The sequence below is a fragment of the Aptenodytes forsteri genome, unplaced genomic scaffold (assembly GCF_000699145.1).
Source record: "Aptenodytes forsteri isolate BGI_AS27 unplaced genomic scaffold, ASM69914v1 Scaffold309, whole genome shotgun sequence".
Taxonomy (NCBI): domain Eukaryota; kingdom Metazoa; phylum Chordata; class Aves; order Sphenisciformes; family Spheniscidae; genus Aptenodytes; species Aptenodytes forsteri.
The window spans coordinates 4,626,000-4,648,878 of NW_008795857.1; the positions used below are offsets into that span (position 1 = coordinate 4,626,000).

The window sequence follows — 22,879 nt, forward strand, 5'->3', positions numbered from 1 at the left end:
GCTGTCCGCCCCGGGCAGGCGGGGCCGGTGTCGCCCCGGAGGGCCGCGGCCCAGGGCAGCACCTGGAATGGTCTCTTTTTGTCAGAGCCCAGGTGCTGGCCCCGTAGCGGGGCTGGTGATGGTGCCGGTTGGGCTTGAGAAAAGCACCAAGCCAAACAGGCAGGTTTTTAGCTGTACGGCCTTCACAAACGTACCTCTTCCTGCGCGCTGATCTCCTTGATTCTTGTGATGGCATCTCATCTGCGAGCCCTCTGTTCAATAGAGCGGTCCGAGCTGAGGGGGGGGAAGGGAGAAAGCTTTTAAGAGAAGTCAGGGGAGAGGAAAACTTTTAGGCTTTGTACTAAAAGTGAAAAATAATAGACAGCAAAAGAAATTGTAAATGACACATTATTTTTGTCCTTTACTTTCTTTTTTAGTGTGATACAGCTCAGGAAACTTTTGTTGTTTAAACCTGTTACTCTGTCAGAGTCAGTAAAAGTTATACAAATATGAAAGGGAGAGCAAGGAGAACGTGTCCTGCTGCAAGCTCACATGTCTGTAAACTGTTGAGGGTTCAGACAAGAGGCAGTTACAATTTTACTGCTGCTGGTTCTACGCAAACAGCTGTATTTGCTCATGTTGGCCACATTCCCATAAATCACTTCGTGGCTAGAGTCATTATGCTTCAACAAGGATTATACTTCCAGGCTAAGTTGGTGATGATAGTTCCAAAGCTTGATGGATAGGCTTCTGTTTTGACAGGTATTTCTCCGGCTGAAATGTGAAAAGGTCTCTGCCATGATGCACATACCGTGATCGACTTTTTTTTTTTTGCCATATGTTTAAAAGGATATTACTGGCTTGAAGGATTTGTGATTTGTGCTCCTTATCTGTGTAATTACAGACAGAAAATGTTGCTGTTGATTTTTGGCATAAATAAAGTGAACAATGAAAGCAGATAAAAAAATAAGTCATATCAACCAAGATTGGCAACAGTGATTGAAAAGAAAATTTGGAGGGTGAAAGGCATGGGGCTTCAACAGTATTGGTAACAACTGGGAAAACTACTGCATGTTACTAAAGGACTTCAATTTCCTTGTGTCTGGAAAGACTGGGGTGTTTGAGGTTTTAAGCTTTGGCAGTAGCTCCATGATCTTTCACAGTTCAACTTATTTTTTCTAACCAGTTACTGAAGATGTTTCTAATGTATTACTTGTTTTTGTTTTTGTTTTTTTAAATAGCATTGCACATCAAAGAGTTGTTTCTTTTTGGATTTGTGCTCGAGGTGCTCAAATAGTGGCCTCTTGCCTTGTAAGTCAGTTTGAACTATTGAAAAAGCAAACAAACCGGACAGCATAATGCTACCAAAAGAGGAGTGTAGCTCTAGAACATGTGCCATTGGCAGGAATGGAAGGAAAAAGCTGCTTACAGTCAGGAATCTGCAAGTTGGATTACTGGCCAAATAGATGTGTAGCTGAAGTCATAATTATCAGAGATAACACAGTCAAGATGTCCTATCTGTCAAAGAAAAATTCTAGAAAAGGGGCCTCTGACGTGACCAGTGACTTAAATCCAGATCCTGCCAAAGCAAAAGGCTTGTCACCACTTCCCTTCTACTTTGATCTGTAACTGGATGTTTCTGTTCTGAGTCCCAGATGTTCCTATATATGTGTAGATCTGAAACCTCTCTGGGATGGGACTTAAACTTGCTCTAATTAGCCTGTTGGAGTTGTCGGGTTTACTGTGGTAATGTAGTAGGGTTGTAATACATCAGATTACAGCTTCCCACCAGCTGCTAGTAGATTAACTCTGTGTCGCTAATGGAGCTGCTCTGTGAGGTAAAAGTTATTTTTGAGTGTGGCTGCTTCATTTTCGTTGGATGAAGTAACAGGCTGTTAGTGAAGACCAAATCCTTTATATGTGATGTTAAGCACAAGAACAAAGTGTGGAGAATAACATTTTAATTTGCTCTTTGAGAGATTTTTTTACTTCCAAGGGTTGCCAAGAGTTGACTGGACTCACTGGGTTGCTGTGACATAGTGGGTGACTTTTCCTGGAAGTTCGAAAGAGGGATTTTGGTTGATTATGCTCACCCTTGGATGTCTTTCTGTTTTGGGTGCAGTATATCAAAATAATATTGTGCATTTTTTCTTAAATACTCTGGTAAGTTCTGACTTTGTGCTTCTACCTGGTTAATAAGGCAGTCTTCTTCCTACTCTTCCTCCTCTCCCTGACAGAGTATCAGTACACAGATGTCCTGAAAACTGTGTCTTGTAAGACCTTATCTGTAGACTCATGCTTTCTTATACTAGGCCTGATTTTGGCTTATTTTGTTTATGGAAAGAACTAATTCTATTTATTTTTCTTATGTTCATTTAAGAAGGTAATTTTTCAAAAGAGGATATTGTTTTGCAGATCACTTTTGTAACATTTGTATCAAAGGCTTTGTTTTGCATGGCAACCGTTTAATACATGATAGGAAATGACAGAAAAGATGCACTAGTTCAGCAGTAATTATTCAACATACTGTAAAGCAGTGCTCAAGAATGATACTTTAAAACTGCAGTTGTCCTAGATAGGTATATTGTAAGTAGCTTCTTCAAGAGAGAGAGGCAGAGAAGTTGCCACTGTATGTGATAACATTCTCCAGGATGAAACCTTTGATGATGATATTTTGTGACACAGTCTCTTTTGCAGCAAGCTAATGTGCATGGAAATGCTGGGTTTACTCAGATGTTTTCAGTACGCTTTTTCTTACAGTTCAGTGCAGGAATCTTATCAGTTTAGATGTTCAACGTTGCAGATGTGATGAAGGTGTAGCTCTCAATATGTATACAGCATAAAATAAATCTATCACAGGACATCAGTCATAGCAACCGTTAATAAACTGTGCTTTTGTTTTACTTGTCAGTTACAAAGGTCCATTGTTAGATGACGGAGCGCTGGCTCAGGCAGCCTCTCGTGGAGCCAGTTCCCCTGAATTCACCAAACTCTGTGCTTGGTTGGTATCTGAGTTACGGCTATTCTGTAAACTAGAGGAAAATGTGCAGGCAACTAACAGTAAGTAGCCATAACTCTAGCACAAACGTGCACTTAATGTGTGTTCTTGTATGCCATAAAGATTTGGGCTGACAATTGCCAAATCTGTTGTACCAGGGAGTATCATCTGCACACTGTCAGATTTTTGGATATTTTCCACCTCAAACTTGCCTAGTGAACAGCCAGTAGAGGTTGAAAATAATAGTGAGGATCAAACAGTCTTTCATCTGAAATTAGCTTTTTCTTTTAATTGTTCATCCATAGAGGTTTTTTAAAGTTCTTGGATGGATTTAAGAAACATTAGTGGTTTTTTTTAATTAGATCATGAGAATACTTTTATTTCAATGCTTCTGTTTGTAATTTTGATGTAAGAAATACCTGCTGTTCAAGGAAACATTCTCATGACTACAATAACCATATTTTCTTTTTATTGTTGGTTACCTTAACTCTGTGCTTGCTATGTATTTTTCCCTCTTTATGAAACACTCTGTGAGAAGGAGCCTGAAAATGTTTGTTTATTGTTTTGGTGGAGGAAGCAAACCTTAGTTTTCCAAAAATCTTATTTTCAATCAACTAGTCATGACATTCTACAGATTGAATTGTTAAATTGGTATGATAACCTGTACTTCTGAATATCTAGTGTATTAACTCGTAATACCTTTATGAGCTTAACTTTCAATCTACTCAGTGGCCCAAGATTGCTGCCTTTCACCTTAACATCTGTTCTTTCCCTTTTCCTCTCTGTTTTTGACATGTCCATCCTTTCTTCTTTGAGTATATTTGACTCCCTTTCTCTGTAACAATACAGCATCTCACCTCTTCTAGTAGTATAAGGTTCCTACTATACATTTTGTGTAAAAAATACAATCCAGCAGTATTCTAACCCCTATTTCGAATTCTCTAAACACAGGGATAGAAACATTTTATCTGTAGTACCATCAAGTCCTACCTTCATTTTGTGTGACTTGAGTTTATAAATTACAGACATTTTGGGTTGAAGTCCCTTTTCAAAAGAAGGAAAACTGTTACCTCTCATTTATCAAAATTTTTTGCATAACTTGGCTTAACCATAACTTGGCTTAACAAATTCAGATTAGTTTCACTAATTTCTGACACAAATATCAGTCTAAGCTTTGGTTACATGACTTGATTATTTTTTAAAGGATATTGATACGAAATAAGATCAATTGACAAATATGAGCTTACAGGGAGAAGTAGTAAAAACATGAGAGCTCATAAACCATATTGTTCATGACTTTATCAGAACTATCTAATACATTTGTAGTGGGAACAGTTAGTTGATACTTAAAATATCCCTGTAAAATTTGTGATGTTTTTAACGTCACTTTTCATTGTAGAAGTTGCCAGTGGCTGGCTGCTGTAGCTGGGAAAAGCTGTCAGTGAAGCGTAATTTTACAATAATGACGAATATCATGGTTCCAAACAGGTTGTGCTGTGTCTTTGAGAAACCCAAAGAATGCATTTGGCTGCCATTAAAAGCAGGGTTTTAATGTTGAATAGCAACTGGAGCAAAGCATTATTTATTTTTTTTAAAAAGAGCTAATTCGTTGTAATCATAGCCAGAGATCATATATTAGCCTTAAACAAGTTGTTATTCTTTTCCTTCTAAGGTCCAAACGAAGCAGAAGAATTTCAACTCGAAATGAGTGGGTTGCTGGCTGAAATGAACTGTCCATATGCATCATTAACATCAGGGGATGTGACAAAACGCCTTCATAATCAGAAGAACTGTCTCTTGCTGCTTAGTAAGTTAAAAGGGTGCTTGCAAGCAAATCTGGTTTTGTGCAAGAATCAGTATTGTTTCTTACGCTTAATGAGATACTGGTTTTTTTTACCGCAATGTATAAAAACAGTTACCTAAAACTAGGAATTATTTTTCCCTGTAATTTACAGTGTCAGAATATTATAGTTTTGGTTCTCATAAACTTACCAGTCACTCTGTAGCCAGTATATGATGGAAAATATTCTGAGTATTAACCTTTTTCACATTCACTAGCAAAAAGTCTGTCCTATTACTTGTCAAAAGGTACTCTGAAGAGGGAATAGTTTGAAGACTTCTGCCAGGATTTAGCCACTGAACTTTGTTTAGAAGGGTTGTAAAAATGATCGCTAACATCAGATGCATCATCATTTTGGAGCCCCCACCGTGATGACTTGCAAGGTGCAACAAGACTTGCATTTTCCTACACTTTGACAACAATTGGAATTGTTGTGAAAAAGAGAAAATGTTTTATCCCAACTCCCAGTTCTTTTGATCATCTCCCTTAGTAAATAGCTTCAATGTTGCTTTCTGCTGATTAAAAAGAAATTAGCAGTAGCAACGGTGATGTCTTCCCTTTACTTTTCCACCCAGCAGGTCTCAATACCTAAATTGGTTTTATTCCTGCTTAGGAAATGTTAGAGAAGAAGAAATAGTACTTAAATTTGGGAAAAGCGTATGATGTTGATTCACATTTATTAAAAAAAAAAAAAAAAAAAAAAAAGATTTTTACAAGTATCAGAGTTAGAAATTGTAATACTAATTTTAACCTGGTCTTAAATTCAACATAAATTAATGTTTTATTTGCTTCCTCAGTTGCTGCTGATTCTTTAACTTTTCCAAACAGAAATTTAGTTCTGCCCTCAGCTGAGATGTAAGAAATGAATTACAGAGTAGGTTCCTGTATTTCAACAGTAGGAGAAAGATGGGTAGTACGACTTAATCTGAATTTGTTTTGATAGTATGTTCAAAATGTCAGATGAAGCGAGGTAATTATTGCATTTAAAATATTTTCTAGCTCAAACAATCCGCCCTTCAGCTTATTCGCTGTAAGCCAGCCATTCAATAAATTTGGCTTGTGTGTGACACACAGTTTATCCCAGAGGTCCTCTGTGATGTACATTGTGGTAATATAAGGCCATGTTCAGAAGCTGAACTCTGGTATCCCATCTGGCAGGAATACTGTGTTTACTGTCAAATGTGGAATTGAAATAGATGCCAAATCCCTTTTGTGTGTACCATGATACTAATACCTAAAACTTTTGCGTAGCTTGCTTTACCTACGTTAAGCTAACTTATTAGGTATCCTGTTGTACGTGAGCCATAAAACCAGATTGTTTCAGGAAAAACAGAATAACCCTCTTTCATGGAATGCCAGGGTATTTTACATTTTAACGAAATGAGCACAGTTTATGTCAATTGGAAGATGTGGCAGTATTGCTGGGAGACGAAAGCACCAAATAAGTGAAAGTAGTTAGGATTGTCTTGGTGTGCAGCATCACTAGAATACAATAGTAAGTACTGGCATCTTCAAAAAAAGTAGTAGTACAAGAGTTTCAGGTTGGTTCAGAAAAGGTCTGCAAAGAAGAATCACTGTCTGGAGAACGTTTATGTCTTACGGTGATAAACTTAAAAATTTCAGTCTTTGTCAGAGGAGGTTGAAGGTAGCTTGAATGTGATCTCTGAATTCTTGAAACAAAATTCTGCTGCTAGTTTCTTTTTCAGGAGGTCCTAACGGGGTGTAAATAATTGAAAGTTGAATATAAGGAAAATCTGTATAAAGTAACATTGAAAGAACTTACAAAGGATTCTTCACTGCTTTACGTATTTTAAGAATTTTAAAATTTATAAGGTGTTCTGTGTCTTTAGCAGAAGACGTTGTAGAGATCTAGAAGAAATTCTAGAGACCATTAAAATGCTTTATTTTCTTAATCTTTTGATCTGTCCCAACTTTATAGGTAATAAGCTGCTTTTGTATAGCCATGGGTGTACATCCCTGCTCACAAGTCTGTCTTTATCAGTGCAATATCTATTTTTCAATCCTTATTTTTAGAAATAATTATTTACATTTCTGTTATGGTCACCCAGAATGATTCATGATAAAAGTATTATTAAACCTGTGCATTTTTTCAATTGAAACTTTAAAGTTGTGACAATTGCAAGCAAAGGCTGTGCGCTAAATTTGTATCACTGTAACCTATACCTAGTGCTGAAATTTTGGGTGTGGACCATGTTCAGAAATTATGTGATTTTAATTTTTTTGTTTGTTTGATAAAGGAGTTATAATGTGATGGTAGGCTCTTGCAGTTCTGATATTGAAGAGCACTGCAGGCATTCTAGCTTCTATTTCATCGGTTACTGCTTTCCTTTCTGGAATTATTATAAACCTGAATTCTCAATAGTACTTTTAAAAGTGGGGTTATTTTTCCACTCTGCATCTTGCCTGGGGAAGTAAAGGAGATTCATCCAGCATTTCACTTCTCTCTACTCATTTCCTTGCTTTGTTTTCTAGAGCCTCAAGGAGTCTTGCTTGTGTAGCTTAAAGTGCATGTCCCAGTCCCTCATTCTGCTTATTTCCATGTTCCTAGTCTCCTGTCTTTGCTGGGCAAAGCCTGAAGGAAAAGAGGTGTGCTCTGTTGAACTCTGTGATTAATACCTGTTGGAATCATAGGGATTTTTTCCAGGCTTTAATTGGTTGTACTAAACCTTTCCCCTGTTTGTTGTGTTTCTAGCATTGGGCTCAGTGATTATTAGAAATATGAGCGTTCCGTGGATACCAAAATTATAGCCCTAACTGTTTCTAAAACAGTCCATTTGCACATTTGTTGGTTGTAAGCACTTGAGTTCTCACTGGTTCTAAAATAATTTAACTCGGCTATATCTGATGCTGAAATCTAATTTTTCTTACCCCAGCATACCTCATCTCAGAACTGGAAGCTGCCAGAATGCTGTGTGTGAACGCCCCTCCTAAAAAAGCACAGGAAGGAGGTGGCAGTGAAGTCTTTCAGGAGCTAAAAGGCATATGTATTGCTTTAGGCATGTCCAAGCCTCCAGCCAACATAACGATGTTCCAGTTCTTCAGTGGAATTGAAAAAAAAGTAAGATTCAAAGGAACAAAACTAGAATATTTATGATGTTACTGTTTTGATGGAAAATAGTTCTGCTACCAGGGAGAGATTTGCCTCTTGTGAAACTCCAGCGTTTGAATTGTGAAGGAGAGTTAACATGGTTTACTGAGTATGCCAACAATCAGGATTTTGAAAATGAATTTAAAGGCTTTTTCCACGCCAAGGCACGAGGTCAGGGACTACTGCTGTCATTGCCTTACGGGGTGAGGTATTTCTTACTCTGCTCTAGGTTTTAATGTCATCACCTGTTGCAGGAGACATGGAAAATGCTGAACTTCGGCCTCAGGAAAAACGTTAAGGAGAAATGTATTCCAAGAAATACACCTAAACAAATTTTTACAGGAACCTACTGTTTTAAAAATGTTTAGGTTAAAAGGTGTTGTAACTAAAGCCAAGTTTACACCTTCTCCCTAAGGCTTCATCAGTTCTTGTGGTTCCATTTATTTTTGTTCCTTTTACATGTATGTGTTCTTCAGGTTGTTGGTTTTTTTTAAAAGAAATGTACTTTTGTTTGAGTAATTTTTATAAAGCAGAGAAATGAAGTGGAATGCACAGCCCAGTGCACAGACCAAAGGTGGGGGACAGAAAGTTTTTAAGTTACATTAAGTAACTTGCAGGATAGGTGAGAGCAGAACAGCAGAAGAGAACCTTTTGTGAACTTTAAAGAACAGATATGATTACAAAGCTCCCCAAAATACTTTCAGAGAAGTTTTTTGACTAACTTTTTAGTTGCACTGTATTTAAACAAATCCAAGCAACTGAAAATAGTGGTTCACTTCTCTGTAAGAAATCAGTTTGAATTGACCTGTTTAAGAAGAGGAGGATGGTTTTCAGCAGAAGTCCAAGATGGAGAATGGAAGCAGTTTGTTTTCTGTTTTTGGCATTGTGATGGGCATTAAATAGTTAGATATGTAAGAAATCTGTGCTTCCATTTTCTGTAAAAGGTAGAAAATGTTCATAACAATGAACAATGCTAGCAAGCTTTGCTGGTGAAAAAGACTATAAAAATACGGAATACAAAGTAGATAGAAGTCTTTTTAATCTGGGAATTCTGTTATATTTTACTAATTGACTTTTCTTTTACATTGTCTTGCTTTAAAGTCAAACTTGCATACACCTTGCAAAATCATTAAAGTTAAATGAATGTTATCTCATTGATTTGTATCCATAGGTGGTTATACTAAAAAAACCCATAAATAGTCCTTACAGCGTAATAAAATACATCAGGAATTTCTAACCTACGGAGTTTTTTAGAAATCATATGTAGCTGTGGTGCTTACAGTCTGAACACTTCAGATGTTGGTAGTATTTGAGAAGGAGAAGGTAAAGCTGTCTAATAACTGAAAAACTTATTTCACTTTATAAATGAAAATACATCACAAAGTTGAGCGAAATGTGAAAATTTAAATAACATAAAGTGAAAATTTTACTCTTGACTGTAAGATGTTACAACGAGATCACCCTGAATTTTTCTTGTTTTTGAAAAGTGAGTCTTCGAATGGCAATATTCTGATCTAGCATGTGAAAATCAAGCTACCTTTTTCTTTGCACATACATAGTACAGTTTGGAGTAGGATCTTTGTATAATTGACTCTCTCTGTTAATGATTTACCACATTAAAAAAAGAAAGTGCTGATACTTGAATGAACTGCTATCTCTGCTATTCTGAAAGCACTTGGTTTTAAAATCTTCAAGTTAAACAAATTGGTCTCAGCGCCTTTGGAAAACCAGGTCACTGAATGTGTTAAATCAGCTGCTGGAATGAACAGCCAAGGAAGTTGAAAAATGTGGTTTGCAGCAGTGGAAAAGTGAAGTTTTGTAACTCCAACCTGCTTTGATCCAAGTTTTTGTCGCTGCTACTCTGTTTCTTCCCTCTGAAGTCCTCAGAAATTCTGAGATGGGAAAGAAAAGCTAAGTTGTGCCCAAACTTTTAAAATGCAAGTTAAATTTAAGTTTTCATATTGAAGATTTTCAGCTTTTGATTGTAGAGAGGAGTCCTTCTTTAGGTCGTGTTATATTTCACATAGTCTTAATACAACTTTTTTGATACAAGTGTGGATTTTTTTTCTGAATTAAAGAGATGATGTGTAGAATAATCCCTCTGTCTTCAAGGTGAGCTGTACCTCATGGAATCTTTCTATTTTAACTGTAGATCTACTCTGTAGTCCCTTCCCTTAATTTTTAAATAATTATAGCCAAGACTACCAGAAATATAAAAATAGTTGCTTTCCAAAAGAAGTGTGCTTGGTTCTTTGTCCCAGAGAAAACAACTTGATATTGGATGTTGCTTTGTCATGCCTATGACTGTCCAAGAGTCCTCTCCTGTAATTTGAATCTTGAAAAGGTGGTTTTTTTTTTTCTCCAATGCTTATGTCTTTGTATGTCTCCTAACAGCTGAAGGAAACCCTAGCAAAGGTTCCACCTAATCATGTTGGAAAACCTTTATTGAAGAAACAACTGGGACCAGCTCACTGGGTAAGTAGTTGCAGGTATTAGAGCCCATTTCCCTTTTTCAGGTATATAAAGTATTGATCTTGATTCTTTGTGTAATGTTGCAAAATTATTTTTCTCATCTCTTTCTGAAGATGTAACAGCTGAAGGAAACCCTAGCAAAGGTTCCACCTAATCATGTTGGAAAACCTTTATTGAAGAAACAACTGGGACCAGCTCACTGGGTAAGTAGTTGCAGGTATTAGAGCCCATTTCCCTTTTTCAGGTATATAAAGTATTGATCTTGATTCTTTGTGTAATGTTGCAAAATTATTTTTCTCATCTCTTTCTGAAGATGAGAAGACAATTTCTTGCAGTATTTTACACATATATTGGTACAATAAGTTCAGCAACTGAGAAGATCTTAGGCTCATGAATCTGTATGTCCAGATGCAGGCAAAAGTTCTCCAAAATAAAGGAGGTTTATGGTGGTGGTGGTGCTGACCTGCATGCTTGTGCAGTAGCTTAAGCCTTCATCTCCTGTCCCTTGCCAGCACTCTCTGTGTGACCTAGCCTTGCTGAGATGGTGTCATATCCCCTCCTGTGGCTTCTTTCCAGCTAACCAGTGGGTCTTCCCATCATTTCCTCCTCCTCTTTCTGTCCTGCTGGAGTAGTCTGCTTCCTTCATAGCCTCTTTTCCAAGAAGCAGTAGATGTGCAGGTGGAAGCTGGGAGAGGCTGTACACCCAGGTGGCAGAGCCACAGTCGTCTCCAGCTGGGTTTTGTCACCTGCTGTTCTAGAAAGATGGTGCCTGGGTTAGACACTGCTGCTGCACCAACACAAAGCTATGGCTACTGCTGCAAGACTGCAAGTCTCTCTTGTGTCTCTTGCTTAAGGTTGAAGCTCATCTACTCCCAACAGTCTGCTTCCTTCAATGCTTGTACTGTTGAGGCTGAAAGTGGGCCCCACCACCCCCCTCCAGCCAGGCTTCAGTCAATACATAAATCATTTCCTTAATGGTGCATATGTCAGCTGTTGCTCTGACTAGACCTCTGTCTGCTACCAGGTGTGTTGCTAGTGATGGCTTTTCCCCGTAGGGCACTTTGTTGTCTTCTCTGCATGCAGATTGTGCTTTAATCAAGATCCTCTTACAGTACTTTACTTAGTTTTAGTCCTCTATCTTTGCTCTATCTTTGTCCTTAAGCTTACTACTTTTTAAGAAGGCAAGGACACCCTGGTCCCTAGGACTTAACGTATGTCCTTGCATCTCCTTCAGCTTGTTGCATGCAGTATTTTCTCACTCTTGCTTCTCTGTCCTGGTGGGTGTTGAGAAATGCCTCAGCAGTGGGTGCAGTTTTTATGTCCCTTGTGAAAAACAGACAGCTGTGCTGTTAGAAGTGGTAGAAGGCTGAATGTGAGGATGACAGAGCCTTCAAAGCCTTCAGGAAAATAGTGCCAGCAGGCATAGCTTGTGCTGTGGGCCCATTCGACAAGGTAGAGAATTGCGGGCTTACGCCTCGCTTAATATCTCTGTGTGTCTTATTCTCTTCCATCCACACAATTTATTATCTTAAATAGAAACATTTTATCTATAATCTATAGGTGTTATTTGCAAATTTTTGTTCCAGGAAAAAATTGAAGCAATCAATCAAGCCATAGTCAACGAATACGAAGTCCGAAGAAAACTATTAGTCAAACGTTTGGATGTTACTGTGCAGTCCTTTGGCTGGTCAGATAGAGCTAAGGTACAAACAACTTGCTGTGAAGTCCTGGTTGATGGTAATGCTTTATAATAAGTATCTCTGGAAAACTGCTTCATTGTTTCATCCTTCATGAGTAAGAAATAATCACAGGAGTTGTCTGGTTTTGGTTTGAGTTTCTGAAGAAGTTTATGACAATGTAAGATGACTAAAAAAATTTTACTTAAAACTGATTTGTTGGATTTTAAAACTAGTCGGATAGACTGTGTGTAACTATACACCAAAGCCAAAACATACAGTTAAATAGGCCACTAGAAAAAAAAATAGTAAGGGGAGATTACTGATCCAACCATTTGCGTTCAGAGTGCCATAATATGAATCATTAAGTGCTGTGTCTGTGTGATGGTAGAAAAACACCTACCTGTTGACCATCCCTTAACTTACTTTGTGCTGTCCACAGTGATCAGATTTCCTTAACTCAAAGTGTGTCTGCAAGCACAACTCCACAGATGCACATGAGAAAAGCTGCTAAGGCACTACTTGTTCTTACCTCATAGACAGGGTAATATTTTATGTGCTTCTTTTGTCTTTGAACCGTGCAAGTGGCTGTGACATGACGTCTGTGCTCTCTGAGTATGTGATACATATTCTGCTTTTAAAAATAATTACATAGTTTCCCTATTTCCTATATTTCATAGCGAAAAAGAAATGACAAGATTTAAAAAATGGTACATATCACATTTTCTAGGACTAAACCAGATCTGCTAACATGCTGTTAATTATGCTGCTGGCAGTGTTTGAGACTGAGTTAGTGATAAACTGTGACACATGAATCATCAAGTGTTTTTTCTTGATAAAGGATTTATTCAAAAAGCAACTGTATTTTAATAATAAACTGTGACCTCTCCCCTTCTCTGTTTCATCACCTGAGCAGGATTTCTACTGATGTTCTATCTCTTAAACCTTGTATTCTTCAGGGTTTTTAGTAGATGATTGAAGGACTATCTGATTGTTTGAATATTTTAATAGTGAACGAAAATGGGCAAAAGTATGGATTAAGTTAAAAACCAGGGGCTTCTAATTGTGTTAATAGCTTTTGCATCCCAATCCATGTTTGGGTTTTTTTTTCCTAGGAGAATTCTCAGCTGTTTTTGAACTTGACTATGACTACATGAAATCCTTTCACAAAACCCACAAATTGTATATATGCATTTATATCTATTGAAATGCAATTCTAAATTTTTTTTAGGACCATAACAATACAAAATTGGAGAATGTGGCTATAGTATTCCAGACATGCGATACAGTTTGTTTTAACAGTAACTTTTAGCAATGCTTTAATACATGATGGTAATTTTTTTTTTATTTTAAAATTTGAGAAGTATCAGAATACAGTAGTATAACTAAATAGTTACTTCTCCAGATAGTAGAAACACCAGTAAAAACTTTATAATCTATTATTAGGGTTTTTTTAAGTTCAAAAATGTCAAGTCTCATCTAAAAGAATAATATCATAGCACCAAAATACTGTGCTCAGAGCTCAGTCAAACTTGCCAGGGAAAAGCATACTACTGCTCTGGTGAATACTGTTGCTTCTCCTGTCTTTAGCCAGCGTCAGGTAAATGATGTGCATGTTTTCCTTCATTTTGAATAAACCGTGTTCAACTTGTAGTATAAAAGTAGAAGCTTTTGGTTCTAAAAACTTATCACCAAGTCACTTGGAAATATGTACTCTCAATTCTTCCCAGTTCCAGTTTTCTACCTTTAGATGGAAAATAGAATTTTAGGATTTGCTCCCAAGTTCTTGCTTTATCAAGAGATTTGTTGGAAAACCTGGTTTGCCTGTCCCCACTGCTGTCATCTGGGGTCCAGACAAAAAGCAGCCCTTTTGTCTGTGTGCAGATTGCTATCTGGTTTATCCTAACTGCATCACACATTATACTCTGTTGATAACTGAAGATTCATGTAACTCATGTGTTAACTCATGGCTGGTAGCACAGATTTCTGTTATATCTGTCAGTTGGAAAACTGCTGTCATACTTTTGAGGTGTTCAAAAAAGCCATTATGGTTAATGCCAAAAGGCAGTAGAGGAAGAGAGATTGCATACAAGGCAAAGTTGACGTGTAGGATCTCGTTTCTAGCTTGGGCACTACGTATGTGAGAGAAAGGACTGAATTAGAACAAGCACTTGAGAGCTTTAGTTCTGCCAGTACTTCTTGATGGCTTGCCTTTGTGAAGAAGCTGACTGGAATGAAGAGTGTGAAAGAGTTAACACAGCCTTTTTCTGCTGATACAGTGTTGGAGATACGGTGATGCTAGCCTAACTGGAATGGGTGTGGGTTAGAGTGCAGGCACAGGAGGAGGTCTGGAGGCTGGACACAGATGTGTTTCACTTTCAGTATCTTTTAGACATTAGCAGTAATTCATATAACTATATGACACACTTCTATTCTGTGTTTGCCTGGAAGTAATACAGTCTGCATGTATATATTGTTAATCTTAAAATTGTCAGAGATCAGTGTCTTGTCAGTTCAGTCAGAATAGTGTTTCCTATATTACTTAAGAAATTAATTTGACAAATGCTAGCTTTGTTGCAGTGATTCTTAGTTACAAAGTGGTTTTTTACTGTTTTTATATTAATTTTTATTATTAATTTTATTATTATTTTTTGTTCTATTTGCAATAGTGTCTTGTTCTTCAGTGTTGATTTGATTCTTTTGGTGAGGTGTCCTATTGCTTTCCTATTACTTTAGCTGACTGGGTTTTGTTTTTCTTCTCTCCAACAGAGTCAAACAGAAAAACTGGCTAAAGTCTATCAGCCAAAACGTGCCCTCTTATCTACTAAGTGCACTATTTCCGTTGCAAATCTCTTGGCTGCTCGGCAGGATCTGTCAAAGATTATGAGAACAAGCAGTGGGTCCATCCGAGAGAAGACTGCATGTGCCATTAATAAGGTACCTTTGGTGACAAATGGCTTATTCTTTTATGAATATTTAAATAGTTTGAATGTAGTAATAAATCCTACTTTTTTAGGATTGTAAATGGAATTTGGAAATAAAGGATAAGAAACTTGGTGTTTATGTACTCCAGATTATGCATCAGTGCATTATGGGAACTGCAATTTCGCCTGTTTAGGTTCAGAGTGCCCCTTCTTAGGGGCAGTAAAAAAATGCTGAAATATCTTTGATTACTTTCAGTGGGAGTAGGCCTGCTCTGTCTTATCAGAATTACTGATGTCATTACACTGCTGCTACCTAATTCTGTCACCGTGTCTAAAATAACACCTACATAGTAACTGTGTTTCTGGCCCATGTAAATAGAATGCATTAAGATCACAAAGCAAGGGTCTTGCAGGTTAGATTATAGTCAAGTGTGTAGTTTTAGCAGTGACATAGTAGGAATACGATTTAGACTAAGCAATTTCCCTTGTTTCAAAAATTATGATTTTACAGGAGTAATAGGCTCACAAAAGTACATGTGCTGAACTTGAAGCTCAGTAGCTGTGTACAGCAGTACTTGGTACTTTAAAATTTGTGGGTGTACATGCACGCTTTTCTCCGTTTTGTGTACCAGTTGTATTTCAGGTAATACTCTAATTCATTTAAGATGGAATGGTGGTGTGCTGATTTGACCACCCCCCCTCCACCCCAAATAATTTTTACACCTTTTTAGTGTAGTTGGAGTGTGGAATGTAAAAGAAATTAAGTGGGAAGACAGGTGTGACTATCATGAGACCATAAGTATATTTTACTAGAAATGAAATACTGCCCTGCTGCTGATCCATATCCTGTTAACTTATCTCCATTATCAATATTAAATGTTTTCCAAGACAGTAAAAAAGTAACAAAGTAACCTGCTTCTATTTAAGTTTTTCTGTTATATCACTCTAAAACTTGAAGCAATGCAAGTGTCCTGTCCCATTTTAAGTCCTGCTAAATTCTTAATGTCACAGCATCCTTGGACAGCTAAAGACCTTCTAGAGTCTTGCTCAACTCTGGTCAGCACTGTCTGACACCTGTTTGTTGGTGTGTAAGTTTGTCTGTGTGTGTCCTTGCTGAAAAATAAAAATCTTTGCACTTGGTTTACCAAAGATATCATCTTAGCCAATGGCTCCTACAGCAGTTCAGAGCACTATTTAGGAGAGAGACTGTGTTGCACTGTACTTGTGGTGGTTTGAGATTAGCAGTCTTCACTAGTAAACAGTTTAGTGAAAGACTGTATTGATGCTGCCTCTACTGGTGTGCCTGCTGTTTGAACAAAAAATCCAGGTCTCCAGACGTGTCTTGTTAGGAGTGCTTGAAGTACTAGATAATCCCTGTGTAATTTTTATTAATTGGAGACAAAGGTCTGTCACATTCAAACATACAGAAGTTTGCCTTGATGAAATCTTCTAGATGTAAGAACCCTTGAGTGGCTGCTGTTTGTGGTGTGTATCAGTAAGTGTGACTCTTCTGTGAGGTGTTACAACTCCTACGGCAGTTCTCCCTTTCCCTTTGCAGGTGCTAATGGGCAGAGTGCCTGACAGAGGAGGAAGGCCCAATGAAATTGAACCGCCACCTCCTGAGATGCCACCATGGCAGAAAAGACCAGAAGCTGGTCCGCAACAAGGTGGTGGCAGAGGAGGAAGAGGTGGCTACGAATCCTCATATGGAGGGCGAGGAGGTTATGACCATGGGGGTCACGACCGAGGAGGAAGAGGAGGCTATGACTCATCATATGGAGGGCGAGGAGGTCACGAACAAGGAAGCCATGATCGAGGGGGACGAGGAGGACGTGGTGGTTATGATCATGGAGGCAGAGGAGGTGGAAGAGGAAACAAGCTTCAAGGAGGCTGGACAGATGGTGGAGGTGGTGGCTACCAGGATGGCAGCTACAGGGAGAGCAACTACAGAGATGCAGGTTTTCAAACGGGTGGCTACCATGGTGGTGGTGGCGGCGGTGGCTACCAAGGAGGAGGCTATGGTGGCTACCAGTCATCTTCATATTCAGGAAGTGGCTACCAAGGGGGTGGTGGTGGCGGCTACCAGCAAGAAAACAGATATCAAGATGGTGGGTCCCACAGTGACCGAGGGGGTGGGCGTGGAGGAGGGAGGGGCGGCCGTGGTGGTCGCGGTGGCCGTGGAGGTCAAGGAGGAGGCTGGGGTGGCAGAGGTGGACAGAACTTTAATCAAGGGGGGCAGTTTGAGCAGCACTTCCAGCATGGAGGTTATCAGTATAATCAATCTGGCTTTGGACAAGGAAGACACTTCACGAGCTGAGGCTGCTAAAAACTTTTGCTTCAGCAGAGCTCACATAATAGAAACCTGGTTTCAGAGGCCTGGCTTAATTGCTGTTTGAATTAGTACAGGTTTGTACGTGGCAGGTAGAATCTCTTTGGGTGGGATGTTTTGCATTGAGCAAAGTACAACCTTCTGTAGACCTCTCCTCCACCCTGCCCCCCAACCTGTCGGAATTAAATGCTTCATCACTACCCACTGCACCCAAAACATCAACTAATAGCCATGCTTTTTAGATGTTGGACTGGTTCCCTCTGCTCGAAACACTTTTGTTCTGAAACTACCTGCTGTGTTTGCCTTCTGCTTTTATTTAGAGAAATATCAAGATCTGTCTGGTCAAAATTGTCTATTATAATACACGATAGAACTTCTGCATTTTCCCCCCTAATCATTGTTCAATTGCATGTTCTAAAACCAGTTCTGAGTATTGCTTTTTGGCTTGCTGGCCTCTTGTTTTAGTCACTAAGACGTTGCGCACACATGTGTGCACGCACAGTGAACTCCCTCTGACGAACAGGTTTGTTGTCTATTATATGAGCTCTACTGTGGATGCCATGTTCAGTAGCCTTATCTCCTGCTAAACAAAGTTTTCCCACCTGCTCAACTCTGAAGACTGACTGCCGCCAAAATCTGCAAAGATCATTTAAAACTAAGCTAAATTGTGAACCGATAGTGTGTGTAGGCCTGTAGTTAGGTGTAGCAATTCAAACTGACCTGCATCCATCCAAAACAAGTTGCTCCTCCTCCAAACCTAATTTTTACTTGAAATCAGCTAGAAGAAATGACAAACTGAAATTTATTTTATTTGCAAGTTAATACCACTGGCTCAGCAAATCTAGGGCAATTTGTTTTGGGGGTTGTCTTTTTAAAGAAATGCACTACGGCCTGGGAAGATTAGTTCCTGCCTGGAGGAAGCCCTTTTATTATTGCTGCAGAAAACAAAGCCTGGCTGAGTTTGATGTTCTAATGTTTTTTTTTTTTTCTTTACTGAAAGCCACATAATGCTTCTTGCTGGGTTTTTGTGTACATAAACATTGTCAAGCTGTGAAAGAAAATGGCTGAAGGTGTGCTGTTGTATAAAAGGTGAGCAATAAAAGTATCTGTATGTTCCCTTTGCCTTAGTTTCTTTTCCTTCTTGGTAGTAAAAAGCAGTTGCTACAGTAGCTGGGAATTTGTGGGGATTTCTGTCTGCTTCATCTATTTTACATTTTAATCTATTGTAGATGTTCTAGTCATCTCAGCTGTACTGTGCGTTCTGCCCCCTGAGAAGCTGTCAGAACAGGAGCGGACAGGAGGAATTGATCTTCAGTTGCTCTGAGTTTTGTTCTATTCCTCCCTCTGAACTGGTGTAGCAGCACGTAGTACTCTCTCTTGGGGGTTGCTATGTAAAGTTATTCTTAAGCTGTGTGAGCACCCATCTGCCAGGTTATGCTCCTGCATGCCATGTGAACGTGGCATGCTGCTTCTGGGAGCTCTCCTGATGCTCTCTAGCCTTGTGGCAAACGTAGGTTCTTGCTACTGTGCTTGGATCGCTGTAGCAGAGGCTATGCGGATAGCAGTCTCTGGCTACCTGAAGTGCCCTTGGGGCAGAATCCAGGTTGATGTAGGCAGGAGGAGTTCCTTGGATTACAGAAATAACGAGCATTTTAGAGAATCTGTGTAACGCTGGTGTTGCTAATTCAAGCTAATCATGTAAATAAGCTGATAAACATTGTTTAGAACTGATTTCCCTGTATTTCATTCCATGGTCAACTTGAAAATCTCCTGTTTAATTTATTGCGGCCACTAGGTGCTGCTAGTGATTCACAGATTGGAAGCGAAGGTCTCTGTGAAAGGCACTTGGGAATCTGACTTGATGTCTCTTCTATTTTTTTTAATGTTTAAAAAAAAAATTGACAAGCCTGACGAGGGAAAAGTTTTCCATATTGAATCCAGGTCTTTGAGGGTCACTGATATAGATCTATTTCAGCATAATACAGGTCAAATTATGATCATCTAAAAAGGAATGTTGCTGCTTCACAAAGGTATTGATGGTTTCTTACAGGGGGATGCTCTGGAGAAGACATCTCCCTTGTGGGAGAGTAATACCTTGTTGTGAGCATTATCTGGTAACTAGCTGCATTCATGCAAAAATAGTGCGGTTTTTTTAAGAATTAAGATTCCTACAACTGGGTCAGTCCTGGACTGGTAAAGGTAGAGAGACTGACAGAGTTAAAGAGCTTTTTGCTGGGAGTGTAATATCTTCAAGTTGACAGCTTCTGCTTTTCTTCACACCGCTCCTTGCTGTAAAGAGGCTGGTGTTTTCTGTCAGTGCATTCAAGTGCTGCAAACTTGCTCGTAGCAAGAGGGAACCCAGGAGGCTTTTCAGAGAGCTTTTGGTTGACTTGCATCAGCACCTTCAGAGACTTCTTTCTGTGCTAGAGCTGCCAGTTTCTCTGCAAGGCTATGACTGTTGCTGCAGTGAATAGCTTCACTTTCGCACACTGAGACATGGTGAAATGATGCTGGGGTAGGGTAGGAGCACAGAGCTTTCCCTTCCCCCTTATTCCAGCTAGCTTTTTCTCCTCAAAATATGTTGCTTGTCCTCCTCCCTCTTCTAGGACTTAGGGTAAGCTGACTCCCACTTTATTGCCATTTAAGGGGGAAAGTTTAAAAAAAAAAAAAAAATTCAGAAGAAGGCAAAACAGGAGGCTTTACTCTTCCAACAGGAAAGAAAACACTTTGCTTCTACCAGCTGTTGTTGTTTTTCCTTACTCTATTGTTTCCTCCTAGTGTGCTGTGACTTCTTTGTTCTCCAGAGAAAACAAGCTTTGTATATGTGGAGAGAGCAGCTTTGATTAATGAAAGCAAACAGCGACTGCTTTGTTATTGTCTGTATGATGCTCTGATATTTACTATTTTCCAAACATGATTCAACTGCATTGGAAGGAATCTCTTAACTGGAAGCTGGGAGAGGAGAGATGGGTTATGGACATTATTAGGCTTGTGGTGGATTGGTTATACGTGCTCGATTTCATTGTGCATCATGATCAAAAGCGGAACTCCAGCAGATCAAGAAGGCAATTAAGTAAGCAAACATTTATACAGGGGAACAAAGTGTTCTACCTTTTAGCCATGGTTGTTCTTGCCACTATTCTTGCACAAGCTTTAGGCATCTTGTTCTGTTCTTCCATCTGCCTTACTTCTCATAGCAACTTTTGTTTCCTAAAGGCTTCGGTTGTATTGCCCTTCCATTCCATCTATTAGGGTCACCCTCTCTCAAGTGTTGTCATTGTGCAGTAAAATAACTATGGGGGGCGGGACACACACTTGCTTCCCACATCAGGCACATTAGTATGTGACTTAGAATACCATGATCTATATTCACTGTGGTCATGGTTGGGTTTTCCTTGCAGGTCTAAGGAATGGATAAAAATTTATTCTTTACTGTGTGCAAAACAGTAATGCAACAAGGGAAAGGGCATAAGGCTGAGCTTTCACCATGCATCACTCACCCCAGGAAGCCTTTTTGCTTGTAGCTGTTCCCTGAGTTGTTTATCATCTTTAGGATTGGTGTTGGCTGGTAGTCTCTAGCTCACTTGATGAGATTCCTCTGCTTCTCTAGTCAAACCCCTGAAGTGTGCAGCTTTAAGGTGATCTGCCATTACAGCTGGTGGCCCCCAGAGGGGCTCCTCTAGCTATGGGTTAGACTTCTTATCCAGAGCACGTGGGTAACCTGCTTTAACGTGGTGGGGTCTTTGACTATGTGTCTCCATTAAACTGCTATTTGCATCTGAATTAATGAAAGTGGCAAAAGTGCCTCAACCAACCTCTGGCCTAACTAGAAACTAGACAGTAAGATAGAACTGGGAAGAAGGGAAGCAAGATTCATGTCAGTAAATAGTTATGAGAAGTGGCTGGAGCTTGAAAAGTCCTGTGGCATAAGAGTATTCCCTGTACAGGTTATGCACCTGAGAAATGAAAATTAAACTGTGCTGAAGTGGGAAGAGTTGAATGGGGAGTAAGTATCACTAAGATCTGATGACTCTTTTGGGTGTCCAAAAGGCTCATGTGGGTTCTTAGAATACTAGAAGTTAATTCAGCTCCCTGTTAGGTTAATGAAGGCCACCACACAGAAGCCCTCAACTTGTCTGCTCATTACACATGATTTATTCTTAGTTCTGCCATATTTAGGACCGCAGTAGAGAGTCAGTGTTGTTGCGGCTGTAAAGACTGTCAGGCTTGTGATCCTGCTTCCTCTTGGAACTTCTGATTTTCCTTGGACGACAGGGATGCTACAGAAGTATGTATGCATTTTTAAGGTGTTGAGCGTGATTTAGCAGTCCCAAACAAGCTGGCTCATGCTAAACTGCAAGCGTGCTTTATCAGCGTCCTAGCATACCCTTAGGTTAAAATCACACCAGTGTTGTGATCTGAGAGCAGTACACTGAGGTGGATGTGAACTTCTGTTTCCCCTGTGTAGGCTCTCAAAATACTCAGGTGCTTGTTTGTTTCAGGTTACGCCTTTTCAAAGGGACACAAACTGAAAAAGCAAGTGCTATTACCAGCTGTAAACATTGCCTTCTCCCCTCTTTGGCCGAAAATAAGTTGCACCTCTAATGGCTTAACAAACAAGGGTAGAAGGGAAAAAATATTTCTCTCATGTTTACTTTGTGCTTTTTACAGCTCTGAGTGCTGTCAGTGTCATTGTTTCCCCTTTATTGTCCAGTAATTTCCCCTCTTGTCCACGTGGGTCTTTCCCACAACAGAGGAGAGAAAAACAAGTACAAAAAGTAGGAAAACACTATTGTAAGACCAAAGAAAGAGGGAGTCTGCCTGCACTGTGGGCAGGTGGAAGGTCATAACTCGTTTTCACACATGAAGCAGAGATAAAGGTGATAAGGACCCTTTAAACTTTCCGGCATTGGCTTAACTCATGGAAAAAAGCAGACTTTTTGGCTAAATTTCATACTGCCCCAGTGGTAGCCTTTTGCTGATGGCTTCTCTGTCTCCTAGGACCAGATTGTCAGCAGCTGTAAACAGTACTTTAGAGTTCAACACACAGATTTTCCAATGAGTTTAGCCTGTTGGCTGTAGTGCTTATTTTGAAAATCCAGTTCAGATCAGTGCTGATAACTCAAAGACTTGTTCCAATGTTACATCTATTTCTCCAGTGTCCCTGGGTGGGCCAACTCTGTTGTCAAGACTCTTGAGAAGTACTTGGAGCTATTTTTTGTGCTGTACAGAGGCCCATCAGTTAGCAGGCTGATGCTGAATGAAGCAAACATTGGTTAGATTTTTTTGGCTATGATGATCACGAAACAACAAGCCCTTGTTTCTCATGTCTCTTGTGTCTCCACAAAATCTGCATTCAGATCTCCTTCCTTCCGTCCTTCCTTCCTTCCTTCCCCCCCTCTGCTCGGTCTCCGTTGGGATCCCCTTCCATTCTTGATGTCACGTAGAGAGGGAGAGCTCTCTTGGCATGCTTCTTCCCACGCTTGCTCCACATCTGTCTGTTATTTGTTCTCCTTGTTTTGTCGTGTCCCCCCCCCCCCCCCCTCCAAAGG

The 22,879-nt window shown here is 39.4% G+C and overlaps 1 protein-coding gene across 1 annotated transcript in view; it reads left to right on the forward strand.

Moving 5' to 3' along the window:
- Positions 1-18,444, forward strand: part of FAM98A (family with sequence similarity 98 member A) — a 21,634-nt gene extending 3,190 nt beyond the window's left edge. Inside the window, exons 2-8 of the mRNA XM_009283820.2 lie at positions 2,853-3,039; positions 4,650-4,784; positions 7,712-7,896; positions 10,321-10,401; positions 11,985-12,101; positions 14,844-15,011; positions 16,557-18,444. Coding sequence (XP_009282095.1) covers positions 2,853-3,039; positions 4,650-4,784; positions 7,712-7,896; positions 10,321-10,401; positions 11,985-12,101; positions 14,844-15,011; positions 16,557-17,315 — 1,632 coding nt within the window. The 3' untranslated portion in view covers positions 17,316-18,444. The remainder of the gene's footprint in view (positions 1-2,852; positions 3,040-4,649; positions 4,785-7,711; positions 7,897-10,320; positions 10,402-11,984; positions 12,102-14,843; positions 15,012-16,556) is intronic.
- The last annotated feature ends 4,435 nt before the right edge of the window (positions 18,445-22,879 follow it).